The 16,944-nt window shown below is 37.1% G+C and overlaps 1 protein-coding gene across 1 annotated transcript in view; it reads right to left on the bottom strand.

Annotated features, from left to right (window-relative positions):
• Nucleotides 1-16,944, bottom strand: part of LOC101157820 (sodium/hydrogen exchanger 9) — a 63,225-nt gene that overhangs the window by 24,721 nt on the left and 21,560 nt on the right. Inside the window, exons 8-12 of the mRNA XM_023950088.2 lie at nt 16,132-16,237; nt 12,897-12,985; nt 12,178-12,291; nt 8,986-9,097; nt 7,839-7,992 (exon numbers count right to left, since the gene is read on the bottom strand). Coding sequence (XP_023805856.2) covers nt 7,839-7,992; nt 8,986-9,097; nt 12,178-12,291; nt 12,897-12,985; nt 16,132-16,237 — 575 coding nt within the window. The remainder of the gene's footprint in view (nt 1-7,838; nt 7,993-8,985; nt 9,098-12,177; nt 12,292-12,896; nt 12,986-16,131; nt 16,238-16,944) is intronic.

Below are 16,944 nucleotides of genomic sequence, written 5' to 3'. Positions count from 1 at the left end.
AAAAACTTCCTTCATTTATGAAATCCACTTCACGTGTGAAAGTCAATGCTCTTTTTCATGGAGATTGTGGCAGTCATTGCCTTAGTCAATCAGTTGGAAGTATGTGTTGACTCATAAATACTGTGAAAGTGAAAAGAACATATGTTTTGTATTTACATTAAATATGAACTTCAGAAATTAATTTAAAAATCAATACTGGCATGGAGATATGACATATAATAACCTTAAAGCCTCACTCCAATCATCTTTTATGATCTATTTTAAAAGCGTTCCTAGCAGTTTATTGATTAGGATTATGTCATTTTTAACCAAAAAATTTAAAAATGTGTCGTTTTCTAGGACATAGTTTTTACAGAGTGGAAATAGTTCATTAGAAATTTACCTCTGAGTTTTGGGCACAACCTCTTTCTGTCACTCATAACTGAACTATTTGTTTACACACTTAGGCAGTCTGCAAGCTAAACACAAAGGCTGCTGTGCAGAACACCTACTACCAACTGGTAATTTCATAGACTGAAACAAAGCAATGTATAAAGTAGGATGTAGATGAACGGGATGGGAAGCCAGGAGGACCAAAAGGGGGTGAGAAGTCAAACTCCTAACAAAAGCAGCTTCTGAAAGTTTGAGGTTTGCAGCTCATGATTTGAATTTTCCGTCTGGCAGCTCAGCTGTGTCATCTCAGATCATCTTAGAGCAGCTCAAACATTTCAGTCATTGTTTGCTTAAATTTGCTTCCTACTATTTGTTGACTCATCCGTGTTCGCAACTCAACATATTTATTGAATACAGTGCATCAGGTTTGCATGGTAACATGATCACCTTCTTTTGAAAACATTAATGCAGATTTACACCTAAAACAAAAGTAAACTTCATGGGTAAGGATGATAACTGGAAACTCCACCTCCACTTCTATTCCTAGAAAGTAGAATTCTAAGAAAGATGATTGTTTGATCTGGAAAGCAACAATAGATAGATTTGAATGCTGAGGAAGTTGACAGATAATTTCCCTCCCTTTAATGTGAGTTGTGAAAACCACCCAATTCCTAGTTTCTCTCTCAAATATCCTATATTGTTAATTTCACATGGTTCCAATAAGGCATTTTTCTGCAAAGATGTGGATTTTCTAGTATACCTTTCCAAAAAGTTGAATAAGACATTCTCTCTCATGCTAAAACTAAATCTCATTTGGGTTCAATAACCAGAGGGCTTCCATTCATTTAGAATCAAATAAAAACTTTTCTAAATTTTCAGTGACTTTAATATCTGATCAATTTTTGATTATAAAGTTTAATTCATGAAAACAATGTTGTAATTCAAAAATTCTTTGATTAAATTAATTTAAAACAGATCAATAAGCCACTACAAATCTATTGAGAAATAATTACAACTTTTTAATTAAAAAAATGTATCTCTTGAAGATGAATAAAAGAAAGGGAGATGAAAAATACAAGTTGAAGTAGGAATTTTCAAAAGAAAGGTGGACATTAAAACTTGAAAGCCCTGAAATCTGAATGCAAAGTACAGGAGTTGACCCTGGAGGAGTAATGGGGACTAATGAGCTGCATGTGCCCAGGAAATCCAATACACCTCCAAAGAATTTAAAATTCATTATTGTGTTTCTGTGCGGATAATACAAATTATATCTATATAGTCATGGACTTCATTGCTCTTCAAATTAAAATGATTCACATATATGTATAGATTGCATTCAAGAAAACTGGAAACAACATGAGTGAATTAATCTGGAAGATTTATTCCTAAACAAGATATTTTATGCTTGAAAGCTTCAGCATGTTATCTCAGACAAAAGTAGAGAGGTGTGAGATTGGGATAACACCACATCGAGAGACAACAAAGGCAACAAAGAAAACCGCAAACCAGACAAAAGCGCCGTTTGAGGACAGAGACTCTGCGCCCAGATGGATTTCACACAGACACGAGCTTTGTGTCTGCTTCACGACAATAAAAAGAAACTTGTTAGACTGGAAAACACAAACAACTTGATTGAATAACCCAATCTAATCTACAGTTCATTAAAAACAAAGATGCTCCAGGTTTTGCCTGACTTCACAAATTAATGTGTTGTCTCTGATTGTTCTTTTTTCAAGAAAGGTGCCTTCGTTTAATAATATGAGTACTTCTGGGTACTGTAGTGAGAATATCTAAATTGCTAAAAGGCAGAGTGAAACCAGCAATAATTAGGATAGACTCCTCTGGCTCATCCCTGAAGCAGCTGTATGTCATCCACCTCAGACCCCACACCAGACCTAATATAACTAGTATTTTTAAAATGCTTTTCATACTCAAGCGTAAAAATATCCATGACCACTATTTTTGCATGATTTTTTTAGGTAATCCTTTATGTTTTATGTCTTTTTTCTAAGGATTGAGTTTCAAACAAACATTTACTTGCATCATTTTAACTGAGTTGACCATTTTCTACAACAAAAGGTTATTGTTCCTTTTGTGTCTCTATACATAGTTTATTTTTTATTTTTTTGTGTCTAAAATGGTTTATTCCAAGGATTTATGTTGATTTTGACACTAATAACTTGAAAGCTATATAAAATATCTATACATTTTTTCTATTTTAATTTCAGTATTTTGCACGGATTTGAGTTTTTTTTTAATCCGATGCCCTTCCTAAAGGAATTTGAACAATGACCAGAATCGTTCATAAAATGACACATCTGTCATGTCTTTTATGATCAGTGTGCAAAACTCTTCTGTTAACTCTTTTAGTTGTCGAAGACGATGGTTTTCGACATCTTTGCACTTGTACTCACTTCAATGCAAGGCTGGATAGAGGGACGGGCAAAATTCCCCTAATTGCCATGACTGTCCACCGCAAATGTGATGACCAGCAAAAAATCCACAATCAACGAAAGAAATAAAAAATGTCTTAAAAAAAACCTCTAGAAAAAACAATAAAAAGTACAAAAATTAGGGCTGCACGATATGAGGAAAACTCGCGATATGCGATATTGGTGATTAATATTGCGATAACGATATAATTTGCGGTATATAAACAAATATCAAACCAACCAAAAACATCATTTCCATTTCAATGCAACAGTAGGCCTGCACAATATACCGCAAATGTATCGTTATCGCGACATCAAGCTGTGCAATATGCATACCGCAAAAGACGGCGAAAATCGCAATAAATGGTTACCTTAAATGTGCTGAAACAAACTCATGGCAGCTTGAAATATTGAACAAATGAAATTAATCCCTTTATGCATTTAACCAATCGAAAGGACCCGTTTACTTTGTTGATCAGTCAGATGAGCCCTTTTATGTTTGATGTTTGCCTCCTATGTAGATGAGGATCGTTTAGATAATAACTTTTAAACTGTTGCAGTAAATGGAAATGATGTTTTTGGTTGTTTTGCTATTTGTTTCTTCTTTCTCTTTCAGCTTTTCCCATCAGGGGTAGCCACAGCGAACAAGTCGCATGGTAAACTTGGCAATGTTTTACGCCAGATGCCCTTCCTGACGCAACCTTCTCAAAGCAACCAGGCTTGGGACCGGCACAGAAGTAGAGAAGGAAACAGGGAGCAGCCCGGATTCGAACCCTGGTTTTACGGACGGAAGGCGCCGCAAACCAGCTCCTTGTTTTGCTATTTGTTTATATACCGCAAATTATATCGTTATCGCAATATTAATCACCAATATCGCATATCGCGAGTTTTCCTCATATCGTGCAGCCCTATGCAACAGTATAAAAATTATACTCCAAATCTACTGTCAGAGTGGTTTATTGTTAAAATAATCGTAATGCTATTGTTCTTATCTTTTCACAACGTTGAGGAGTTCATCAAGTATTTAATTGCATTTACATCTATAGATTTCTTTTCCAAAATGTTATGTTTACATTGGATAGTAAAAGGAGACAAAGGATATCGGCACACCAAAGTCATAATGATAGAAAAGGCCATTTTTGACTTGGGTTTCTTGCATTTTGGATCTTATTTGACAAAGGGTTTTATTTATTTTGAAAGGTTTGGTATAAAGTTGTTAAAGGTGTTGTTAAAAGTTAAAGGTGAAAGGTTGATTTAATTACTGTAAATATTTCAAATGCACATTTTATAAACAAATGGATTAATGGACACAAAAAGAGAAATAAAGTGTATTTTGGTTATCTGGTGTTTTGGTCAGAGAGAAACCGGACCAAATGGCTTTTTTAGCATTCAAGGTTGAAGACCCAAATTCACTACAGCCTGTTCCAAATACAGTCATGCTGTTAATTACCTGCTTTAGGCTCCTCCCATAGTACCTGCCTCTATTGTGCAGTCCTTGGTTCTAAACCCGAGTTCCTCTGCTTCAACTGAAGGTAAGTTTTTATCTTTAATAGTTGATTTTTTTACATAGTTCTTCTTTATGGTCTGACTCAGACCACAACATGTATGACCTTAAATTTTTGCAGGTAGTATCAAATTATGAGCTGGCGCTCCAAGCCCACCCTCTGTTGCCAGTTTCTTGCTTCATCCAACAGACCAGCAGTTCTCCTGCAAACTGCATGTGTTCGCTGCACTGCTGCTCTACACAAACACTATTCCTTTGTTCCTTTGCTGCTGCTATGCAATTCAGCACATAATTATGCCCCCATGTACAGCAAATCTCCCCTGTGACGAGCTCCATTTACATCATGACAGAATGTGCTAAAGTGACGCTGAAAACATTCGATGGAGGAACATCACACGTTGCAAATATTTAATTCTGCTGGCCTCGAATAACTATATTTTTTAAGGACATCCTCTTCCTCTCTATGCCTTCTCATTTCATCCACTGATCTTGTGTTATCTGAGAAACTGTATTTTACAGTCTCCTCTTGTTTTTTAATTTAATCTAAAACCAGCCTTATCTTATCAGCTGCACCACAACTGCTAAAACGGGTTTAAACCAAACCCGCTGCGTCTGTGCTGCACCTGTCCAACAACGTCTCCATCTCTGATCTCTGTCTCCTTTGACTTTCCCTTCCTGCATGGAAAATTAGAAGCTGAGCAGTTTTATATTTAGTCAACATCCTCCATATAGAGTACAGACCGAAGGTTTGGACACACCCTTTCATTCAAATGAATGGGAAGGTGTGTCCAAACTTTTGGTCTGTACTGTTTATAAGACCAAAGAACATCATGGCCATCTTCCAAAGAAAACACTAATTGTTTTCTGCAACTTCATTTCTTAATTAGAATTGTATTGACTGTTCAGGGTCAAAAAGGCATGGTGGAAGAGCAAACTGAAGGCACCGTATTTCAAATTGCGTGAATGACTAGTTGCATCCATGTTGTGTTATTTGGAACCTGCTTTCCAATGCAAACTAACTCATCTGTTATCGTTAAAATCCCACTCCGATCATATTTTGATCTATTGCAAAAGCGTTCCCAGGGGTCTTTTCCGTATGATTGTGGCATTCCGATTGAATTTCAAACTGCAATTTTTTATTTGCTCCTGATTCACTACGATTTTAACCAATTACTACTTAGAAATGCAATTTTCATTTTAGTTTTCTTTCTATATGTCCTCCATCATAAACATGCTAGAAGAACATGTTAAAAACACCCAAAACACTATTTTCATTGGAGTGGGTCGTTAATGTCTATTTTGCACAATTTTTAAATGACTAATTTCAGCAAAACTTCAGATCTGACCAAAAAAAATCTATTCAAAAACTTTAAGATTTTTGTGGTTTAACCTTCACCCTGGCCCACTTTAAATTGGAATTGAACTTCTTCTGTAGCCTTCAGCTACATGGTGCTGTGGTGGTAATTGTCACGTTGCCATTTATGCCCTAAAAGGAGCTGCTCCCCAGACTGAAGCCTCTGTCCTCCAACAACCCACTTTAATGCTCTAACAATAAGTTTCAATCACCATTGTAAAAACCAGAGGAGAAAATGTGTACCCTGCAAAGATCCCGACTTCCCACGATTGTCGTAAAATAGGAATATTCAGCTTTACTCCATAAACTTTTCCAGAGCTTTAAACTAAGTGGTGCTCAACACATTTGCTCAACCTAAGAAAAACTACATGCAAATCTTCTATTGCTGTCTTTGCTGACTGGATTTGATGGCTTGTTTGTTCTAGACACCCTGAAAAGTTAACACCCTCCCATTCAAATGAATGGGAAGATGTGTCCAAACTTTTGGTCTGTGCTGTACATGTTTTCTTTCAAAGTGGTCAGATAGCATGCAAGCTAAAAAAAACTAACTGAAAAACAAACACTGCAGATTATAACCAAGCCCTACTGTTGCCAAACCAGGAAGAAACAAATGTTAAAGCTACTCCAAAGACAACCTCTTTTGCAAAAAGAGAGCAATTTACTGTTAACTAATGGACCCATTCCAATCATCTTTTGGTCTATGTTATAGGTGTTTTCAGTGATCTTTTAACCATGATGATGCAGTTTTTAGCCAACATTTCCTGCAGAGCGGCAATAGTTCATTTGAAATTCACCTCCGAGCTGTGGGTAATGCTTTTGTCACAAAGCAAGCCCGCCCACACTTCCCGTCACCTATCTGTTTAAACTGTCTCCCACTATCTTACAGCCCTTCACAAGCCCAAGCTAACATTACTTTAACAAAAATAACAAATAATATTGGAGCTACCCAGCGTTACAATTTCAGATGCCAGCTCAGACGAAAGACATACATGGATATACATGGCTCCTAATTTACAACAATTTGAATAAAGAAATACTCAGACATGCAATATTAAGCTTGATTTTCTCATTTATGTCCTCCATCCTGAGAAAAACGCCACAGAAACATCTTAAAAACACCAAATAACATAATTTTCATTGGAGTGAGTTTTAAGCAGTCTGACTTAAAAAATAGACTAATGTACAGCCTGTTGTCAAAAACCTTTTCTGAAATAAGTTGTTTTGAAATAAGTTGCTTCACAGCTCTCTCTTTACCTTCATGAATCTCTTTTTAAAATACCTTCATCCCAGACCAAATGTACCACTTTTCACCATATAGAAAATGGTTTTAGTGATCTTTATAGGGGCTGTCTCTCTTATCTGTTTTTGTTTTGCCAATTTTCTGCTATTTTATAAAAAGAACTTTGCTTACATCACATTCATTCCAATGAGGTCATTAACAAGTTATTTGTTCAAACTACTAAATAACTTCATAATTATGAATTGTTAGTTTTTCCAGTTCTTTTCAAAATTGTCATTCATAAAACTGCCAAATTTGAATCTAATTGAAATGCAAATAAGTACAAAAATACAGTGTGGAAGATTATTTCCATTTCTATTTGTCACATCTGACTTAACAGACAAACATTTTCCATGCTGCTTCGAAAGAATGTAGGAGTCAATTATGCAACTGTGATATGGGCCACTGATTGCACTTCAATAATACAAGTTACTAATTACTGCCTTGCTTTCTTCCCGCCTCCTCTACCCTCCTGAATAATTATCACCCACTGGCCTTGACTGAGCCCAGACTTAAAAGAGAAAATGAGGGGCTTTGAATGAGCTACTCTCATTTAACGTCAAGATTTTTTTTATTTTATTTTACTGTCATGAATACATTACTGTGTATACTCTGCACCTAAATATTATCTTCCATGTAATATTCTCTCAGAGGCCTGCTTTGCCTTGAGCTCCAGCTGAGCTAATGGAGGCCAGAGCTGACACACAAAGAGCCTTCAGGGCTGAGTGAATGAAGAGGCTGAACTCAGGCATGCCACAACATTGTATTCAGAGCAGGCGGTCTATGTGTGAGGTATCTGTTTAGCTGTTGCTGCCTGTCCAGCACACAAGAGAAAAAAAAAACAAAAAACATCAAGATGAGGTTTGGTTTTAACAGCCTCACACAGGCAGCACTAACCTGATATCCAGAGCGTGCAGCAGGGGATCAGCAGCTGCTCCCAGAAGCCAGATGGTGAAGCCAGCAAGGAGTAAAGTGGTTGTGAGGATGGTTTGCTTTGCTTCTGTTTCAGTGTCCCTCACAGCCAGGCTGAAGGCAACAGCTCCCCTCAAACCTGACAGCGAAAGCACCTTTATGAGAAAATCTCTTCATTTTGCCACCAATGAAGCCAACAGACAACCTTCTAGAGACCAAACATTTCAGAAGAAACCCCCCAGAAAACCATTCTATTATTATTTGTAGCAAACGGCCTCAAAGCAAGCAGCTGTAGAATGCTAACAGACATAAATATAAGGACGTGAAACTAAAAAACATTTTCTACACATATTTTTTAATCACCATGGAATGGGAAATGGGGAGGCGTTGGTTGCGAGGGTGGTTTTGGAGGAAATTTGAGCAAAATACTGACACTTGGGCTTTTAAAAACAAATCTTCTTATGTAAGAAGTAAAGTGGGCCAAGAAAGCAGAGAAACACGCTGCAGTGGGAGTACTACTTCACATCAAACGTTTCCCTTTTCCTGATTCATCAAAACTGGTCAGGGAGTCTAAATTAAGCTTAGATACTACAGTGAGATAATGTTCTATGCTCTTTCCTTTCAAAATAAGAGGGCCTGAGAATTGAAAGCGCAAAAAAACATTAAAAAAAAAAGATTATTGTGAGAACAGGTCAAGAAAGCACTGATTTTCATTTTCTAATAACCCTTTCAAATAAAACCAACTACAGGCTGTAGATAAACAATATAATATATATTTATTAAATATATATTTATTTTATAAACCTAGTTCTTCTTTTGCCCAACCATCATTTATTCATTTTTGCAGACATACAAAAATTACATAAACAGTTAAACAAATTAGTTAAATTTAAAACCAGAAAAGGTGCAGGGAAAGACGCTTATAAATTAATTCATAGATCTATTGAGTAAACTTCCATTGTAGTTATGCAAAAGCATTTAACACAGTAAAAGCAGGAATCTAGGACATCCAAAAGCCCCATCCCCAAACCCTGATCTTAGCCTTTAAACCTAAAATTATATTATTCTGTAATTAATTCACATACATTTCTTAAAGGTAATTTTTACATATAGAAGATAAAGAAAGTGGTACCTGCAAAAACCATGAAGTGTTGAAAAGAGCAAGTTATCTTGTTTGTCCGGCCAAGGTTCAGCAAGAAAGATAAAGGGTAGATATTGCACGCTCTTGAAATAAAAACAGTTAACTGTTGAAAAATTAGGAGCTGATTAAGGAAAACATTGAAGCTGACATATTTTCAAAGTGGTAGTTTAAAACATAAGCTTCTAAGTATTAAAATAAAACAATAATCATAGAGTGCATAACAAAAAATATTAAAATGAATATCAGAAAAGCAGAAATAACAATTGATTTTAGACATACTGACACACCCAAAACAAGCTTGTAAAACATAAAAAAGCAGTTTTAATATGCAGCACAGACTGCATACAATTCAGATTAGCTCCACATTTATTAAAACTTTTCAAGCAATTAGAAGCATTCCAAGAAAATAAGTGTTAAAGGTAACAAAAGTGACACATTCTTACATCAAACAGCAGGACTACTAATGATCTCTAAATTTGCAATCGTTCATGAAATGTGTGTTTTGTCAATAATCTTCTCCTCCCTGCAGGCATAAGGCTGAAGATGAGTCACACTGCACAGGTTGCCTCTGAAAAGTCAATGTGGTTTCAGGTTCTTGCTGCTGTATTTATATCCTGTTGTGTTCTATGACAAATCGGTTTATTGTTGTTTTGTCAAGTGATCCTTTTTACCTTAGGGTTGCCAAAATATCAACATACAAAATCTCACTGTGCGTTTATGATGGAGGCACAGCTGTGAGGTGTTATACCAAGGTGTGAAGTCAGTCACGCACTACCAGCTATCTCTGCTTTGCCAAATTTTGGGAAACTTTGGGCAGAAGGAAACCAAATGACATTTTGGTAATTATCCGGGACATCCCTGCCATCCTGGATACAATTAGCATAATTTGTCACACTTTTGGTAAGATGACCTTCTATGCTCTTTTGAACCTGAATGCAGCTTGAGATCATTTAGAAACTCGTTTTAATGACACTTTCTGTAAATTCGGGGCCATTCCATAACTGAGTCATCTGCGTAGAACAGGACATTTGCATCCGCACCTAAGAGAAAATGTGTGCAATTCTCATTTAAATTAGAATTATGTCGAAAATAATGACCTAAGCATCAATATCTTAGTCTGACAGAGTAATGAAGGTTATTTACATCTATCAATATTGGATCCAGCTCACCGTGGCTTTTTAAAAGCAATTTCTGCCTACTAAAAGAGTTATTTCTCTTTATTAAGCCCCTACACTTGAGTCAAATCAAAATAATATCAAGCTTTCCTCTGATAAATCCAAATCTTTTTGTCCTTGTGGACTATACCCATTAAAATCTACCAAATAACTGTAAGTTATTTACTTTTAAAATATTTTTATAGCTCTACAATATGATGGTGACCTCCATTTCCCTCTGCTTGTGCATCTCGGTTATTGTCCTGTGAATGTAGGTTGCCAGATTTTTATGGACTTTTGCTTTTTGTTACAGAAGCACAACAAGCACAACTGAGGACAAATGGGCTCAAGTCAGACTTTTTTCCCCACTGGAGGCCACTCACAGGAGCAAAGGAGAAAAAAAACTGCTTGGTTGATGCTTTCGCTGGCCTCTTTGACCCAATGCAGCAAGACGGATTGTAATAATAATTGCTGGCCATCTGGTCAGTAGACTGTGAAAGAGCAGCTCCTAGAAGTACAGCCAGTGGAGTCGTCTTTCTGGCACGCTCTGTGGTCATGCCAGCTCTCAGGAAAGGACGATTGTACAAAGAATAGCCAGCAGTCTTTTACCACCCATTTGTTCCCAACACTAAGAAAAACTGGCAGCTACCAAAGCAGCTCCTGAAATGAGCCATCTGTAATTTTACTTTAACAAGAAACGCTATAAAACCATTAACTTTTGAATTTTTCAGCCCATTAGAACTTCAGTGGCTTATAGAAAAATCCCGGAGATCTATTAAATCAAGGTCAAACCACAGGATTGCAGCTACCTTTAAATCCAGGATTTGAACAGTTGATTCTAAAGCAGGGACTATTTTACTATCAGTTTAAAACTGAACTGACACTGTTATAAATGATTTCACTTCAGAATTATTCTTTTTTCCCCCCATTTTAGTTGTTAAACATTTGGCTACACATAAATCTGATTTGATTTGACATTAATTGACTTTGTGAAAGCAACTGTCTGACGCAAAGGCTTCTGTGTCCGTTAATTTCTGATAATGGGCACTTCTTCGGCCATTATGCTTTACATAACACCTATTGCTGACTCAACGATTACCACTGTTTTGCAAAAGAATTACGATCCATAATGATAATAAGTTCACACTGGGCATGCGACGCGCAGTCTTGAACACTGACTTGGTGTCATAAAATTCGGGCTGGAAACAAACAATTTTTCTCCAAGATCAATTTTCTAACGATTGGCACTTCCGTGTATTGAAAGGGACGCCATCCATCTGTCACTACCAAAGCTGAGTCCCTGATTGATCAAAGTTCAGCCTGGTTTAACTTTCAACGCATGTTTAATGGACGCCTTTTGTATGTTGAGCCTGAAAACTGTTGTAAAATCTTGCGTAGAGAGGGCTTTTAATGTGAAAGCCAGAAACGCACTTTTATGTGTGTTTCCATAGACGTCTGATGGAAAGTGGTCCCTTGAATGCAGGTTCTTGAAGGCGATGTGAATCCAGCATTACTCTTTTGTATTGGAAATTTAACATTTTAAATTCTACAAAAAAGGTAACTGAAAAAGAAGTTTCTTCTTAAGGTGATCTTTTCATAAATAGGAATCCTGTTTTGCGGTGGCCTCTGGAACTAACAAGGAATGATCTTTACATTTGATTCAGTCCTTACTACAAAACAAAATACTCTGCTCATTCAAACATGAAATGTTTCATAACACCACAGAGCTGTTCAAACAAGTCGCAGCAAATGAACAGCAACATTTTCATTTGTTTTCATGGCGATGGCTTTGTAAGACGTTGCAGCAGGATGTGGATCCGCAGAGAGAATCTGATGCCAGCTGAAAGCTCTTTGCAAACTCACACCTATTAGGTTTAAGTGGAAATGGAAAAAAAGAAAAGACAACAGGAGGAAAGCAGCACGTGCAGCGATGAGGATTGTTACACAGCATACAGAAATAAACCAATTGGCACAAAGTTTTAATTGAAGACACTGAGGATGCCTCATTATGTAGAAAAAAAAAGGATACAATTGCCCCGGAAATGAAAAGAGCTTTGAAGACATGAGGAGGAAATGTCAACAATATATATCCCATGTAGCTGTAGATGAAAATCTCCCCCAGGAAGCTGAAGACTTCAAAGAGCTGTAAATTATAAAAGCGATTTAGAGTATCATAAGAAAGAAGGTCATCTGGGACGTGGCTATGGTTAGAAGTGAGGACGATAAAAATGTTGTTTGTGATGGTTTTTGAAGTGGTGTTGAAATAGAAACAATTTTCTGCTCTAGGTTTATTTGTATGGAATTCTCTTTTTAAGCCTTAAACTGATCACATCATTTAAATACATTGTTTGTATTTAAATGATCATAGCAGTTGGACACTTAGTAACCTCTTAATTAGATCTGTATGGAGAAAACATAAATCTACTGCTGAAGTCAATCTGCCAAATTTTAATCTTCTCTGCTGTACATCCATTTATTGATAATCCACTTCAGACAATGGCTTCAATTGTACACTTCTATTAAAGGAATGCTGCTCTGTGTAAATGATAATGAATAATAAATGAATACATGAGTTATTTGTGTGTTTATTTGAGCTTAAGTAAAGTTTTTCAGCACAGTAATCTCTTAAAGTCCATATGTGGTGAAGGGGCAACCACAGAGATTGTGCTTCACCACCATTAGTGCTTGTTTAAACTAACATTCAAACACTCTTAGTCGAAGTGAAAGCACAAAAAACAGTGTTCTCACCTGCTTTGTTCTTGACCTGCCTTCAGCAGATAGATTGAGAATGGTGTACCTTGCCTGGCTCAGTCCACAAAACAGAACTGCCACAATACCTGAAGGAAAAATTAAAGACAAGTCATTTAAACATTTGACTAAAAAAATGTATCCAGCTGAACAACAACCGTGTTCAGTGGGAGTAAGTAGCTTCATTTAAGAGCAAAACGGTGTGAAAGAAAGAAAAAGAGAATAGAATAAGTCTCTGTTAAGCTTTTACAGCTGTAAACCCAGAAGAAACAATGACATCAAGCACCATCTTAAAAAATGTATTAAATTCAGTATTCTACAATACTAAGGAAACCTTGCTGTTCTCAGCCCCTTAAAACAAACCAGACCAACCTAATAGCATGTATCCACCCACAGTCCCCAATAGCTCCAGCTGAATAAACAGTGTATACAAAAATATGTAGTCCAACCCAATTCAACTATTCAAACATTTGGCCGCTCCACTATAAAGCTAAGAACTGGATCTCTGGATGGTTCGGAGCACCAGAGATCATCAAAAGAGAGAAAAACATGACATAGGACAAAGAAGAAAAAAAAGAAGAAATTTCAGCTATAGAAGATACAGACTGGAGCTTTTAATATAAATTTGGGAGGCTGTCCCCAAGGACATTCTTTTTTTTTGGACAGACTCAATTTCACATTCCTGCTTTTTCTATCGTAACACTCAAATAAATGGGTACAGACACATTAGAATGGCAAGGATTGATGAAGCAACTTTATGCTTTTTAAAGTCCCACTCCAATCATCTTTTGATCTAATTTAAAACCATTCCAAGTGGTCTTTTATTATAATTATGCCATGTTTAGCAAAAAAAAACCTGTTTCGTTTTCTAGGACATTTTCAGGTTTTTAGGACAGTTTCTGTAGAGCGGTAGTAGTTCCTCAGAGATTCACCTCTGAGTTGTGGGTGGGACTGTTGGTATAGAGTAAGCCCAACCCTATTACCAATCATCATTATGTTTACACTCTCTTTCGCTAGCCCCTCACAACCCCAACCTAACATTACTGGTGCAGCAAAAACGGCGATCAATATCGTGGCCACCCAGCCATACAGTTTTGAGCCGGATGCCAGCTCAGACGAGAAAAAACAGAGATGGATCTATTTGTCTACAAGTGGATGCACCAAAGTCACGCCTAAAAGCTTTTTAAAAGTGAAGTCTTTCATCATATTCTCCACGATTGGAATAAAGAAATACTCAGATAAATACAGTCTTTCCCCCATCATTCGAAAAATTCCACAAGAACATTTTAAAAACATGATTTTTTTTTGGAGTGGGTCATCAAGTACAGCATTAAAGGAGAGAGATCCTCGGCTCCTACCCACCCATCCAATTTCTCCATCTTCACCGCGTGCTTTAACGTGCTAATGATGACCTGAAGCTGTTCTCCGTTTTATTATTTAATGAAAGCCCAACGGATCCTATCTTGGTTTAATACACTTCTTGGTTTACATAACAGTTTAGGTAACTCCTAATCCTATCTCCACGCACAGTCTCTTTGGCACAGGCAGCTTGGCAACAGATTAGATTCATCCCATCATGGGGACTTGTGAGGGGCACAAGATTAATCATAGCGGAGCTCCTTTCGAGTTGGGGGTCATTAAGCACACCCTCACTAAAGTCAAGCAATTAATGGAGACAGGGAGGGTTTCAATTACGAAATGAAATCTTGGAGGACCTCCAGCTCTCTCTGGGTTTCTTAGCATGAGTTGCTGCTTCACAATTTATCCTGTTTTTCAGGAGATGATGGATTTGATCCCACAGAAATGAGCTGACATGTTGAATTTAAGTAAAAAACTGAAAAAATAACCCTAAATGTCTGACTCAAAGCACAGATATCGCCCTGCTTGAGGATTTGTTGGGGTTTGCCTTCATTACTGGCCAGCATTCAGAGAAGTGTACATCATAAACAGTCTGGGTCTAATGTACAAAAGGTCAAACTATTTCATTAAGACCATCTTCTGCTTCTCTGCAGACCAAAGGGAACACTTTACTGACAGGAAGTGCTCCAAAGCTGAAGAAGCGATAAACATTCAGTTCTGGCAGGATCGATCGTGGTTTAGCTGTTGAACCAAAACCAGCAGTTAAAAAAAAAACAGAAACCCACAAAAAACAAGTTTGATTCTTGTTCATGTAGAACATGAACACCTCTACTAAAATCAACTTCAACAATCACGCTATAACTGCAATTGCACCTTGAAGATTTGTTGCAATATTTGGAAAATCTCTAACATATATTTTGTGGGGAAATGCTGTCCAACAAACTACTGTAAAATAAAATGTAGACTTTCAAAGAGAGCAGTGAGTTTAAACACAATTAATGTTATTGTGAGATAAAACCATTTACAAGAAATCAGTTATGAAGTAAATGTTTTTGTTAAAGACAGAGCACTAAGCTAACACTAGCAGAGGTGTGTAAAACTGTTGGTTTAACTATACTGTAATTAGCCTTAAAACTGCGGTGGAAGTGTCATGGTTGAGAGCACTTTGTGTTTTTTTGTGAGCAGTTTATGTAAGAAAATTGTAAATTTTAGAGCAACAGCTAAAGTAGGAGAAGGAAAAACCAGAACTATGGGCTGGATCGGCCTTAAAACCTGAGTGTGTCAAAAAGACATGGTCGGGACTTTTTTAGGTAACTAAAGGGTCTTTATTGACACCTCTTTTCATTTTCTTTTCTCTTTTCTTCCTCTTTAAAGCAAATTTTACAATGGTTATTAATGTTCTTAATTTTTGCACTGTTATGTATTGTGATTTTAATGTATTTGACTGTTTTGTGAAGCACTTTGAATTACTTTGTGTTCAAATTGTGATCTACAAATAAACTTGCCTTGTCTAGGTATACTAAAAGAAATGTTGTGTGTGTACGTGTGTGTAGGGGGGGGGGGGGGGGGGGATTTATGTCCAGCAAGTTTTAGATCAGTTAAATGTGAAGACAGTCATGCTAGAACTTCAAATCATTTCCAAGTAATGATCTTTAGAAACCTTAAAGCAGGAGAAAGCCTTGAAAGCCAAACTGCTGCTTGTGTCGGTGATATTCAGGGGGCGCTACGCAAGTCAGTGTGTAACAGGTGAGAAAGTGATGCTTGAGGGTAAAAGGGCAGCATTTTACTCAACAGGATCTGTATTCAGTCTGACCCCCTCTAGCCATCTGCGGTTTTGCAAGAAACACACAAATTACATAAGTCACTTCTTGTTCACCTGAGAGTCCGCTGGCTTCAGCTGAGAGGAAGCTGCTCCAGGACAGCAGCAAGACGACCGACGTCTCCAGCAGAGGACTCTCCCGCAGGCGAGTGAATTTGGTGAGGTGGAAGGAGGGTTAAAGATGAATCAGAATCAGAACGAGGAAACAATCATGCAGCCTTTATAACTTCATAGACTGCATCTGCAAGACAAATCTCTACATGGACATTATAGTGCAGCAAGCTAGAGACATACTGCAGTACTGCTATCATGCAGTGGGCTCAATAAGCCTGGGGATTTGAGGTGTAGAGGAACCACTTTGTCTTAATGAGTTCTTTTTTTTTGCATCACACTTTCACACTCCCTCTAGCAAAAGCTTTCTGCAGACCATATGCTTGTTTTAACCCAGTGTTTCAAGGCATCACATGCAATGTTACAAGCCATAAATTTTGTATGTATTGCAAAACATGATCTTTCTGCAGTAATGTACAGGATTCCCTAGAAGCTGAGTCTTCGAGGCTTTAAAAGGCTGTTTCTGAAAAAGAATTCAGCAATTAAAGTCCTATTTGAAACCTGTTTGAATCAAATACCATGTTTAAGGGTTCATTTCACTCATCACATAAAAAACAACATATGGGCACATAAAGAATGTGATTTTCTTAGCACGTTGGTATTTTTAGGTAGAACAAAAGTAAATCTGCAAATTACAAATGCCGGTTTTGTTCCTTAGTTGCACCCAGAGATTAGTCACAGCCTCAAACACCATGTGGCACATCCTCATTTTTCATACCAAAGTCTAATTACTTGAAGATCAGAGAGAAATGCAGCACG

This window comes from Oryzias latipes, chromosome 20 (assembly GCF_053564925.1).
Source record: "Oryzias latipes strain Hd-rR chromosome 20, Olatipes_Hd-rR_3.1".
NCBI lineage: Eukaryota > Metazoa > Chordata > Actinopteri > Beloniformes > Adrianichthyidae > Oryzias > Oryzias latipes.
Note: the sequence above shows the minus strand (reverse complement) of the source record. Positions and strands in the feature narration are given on the sequence as shown.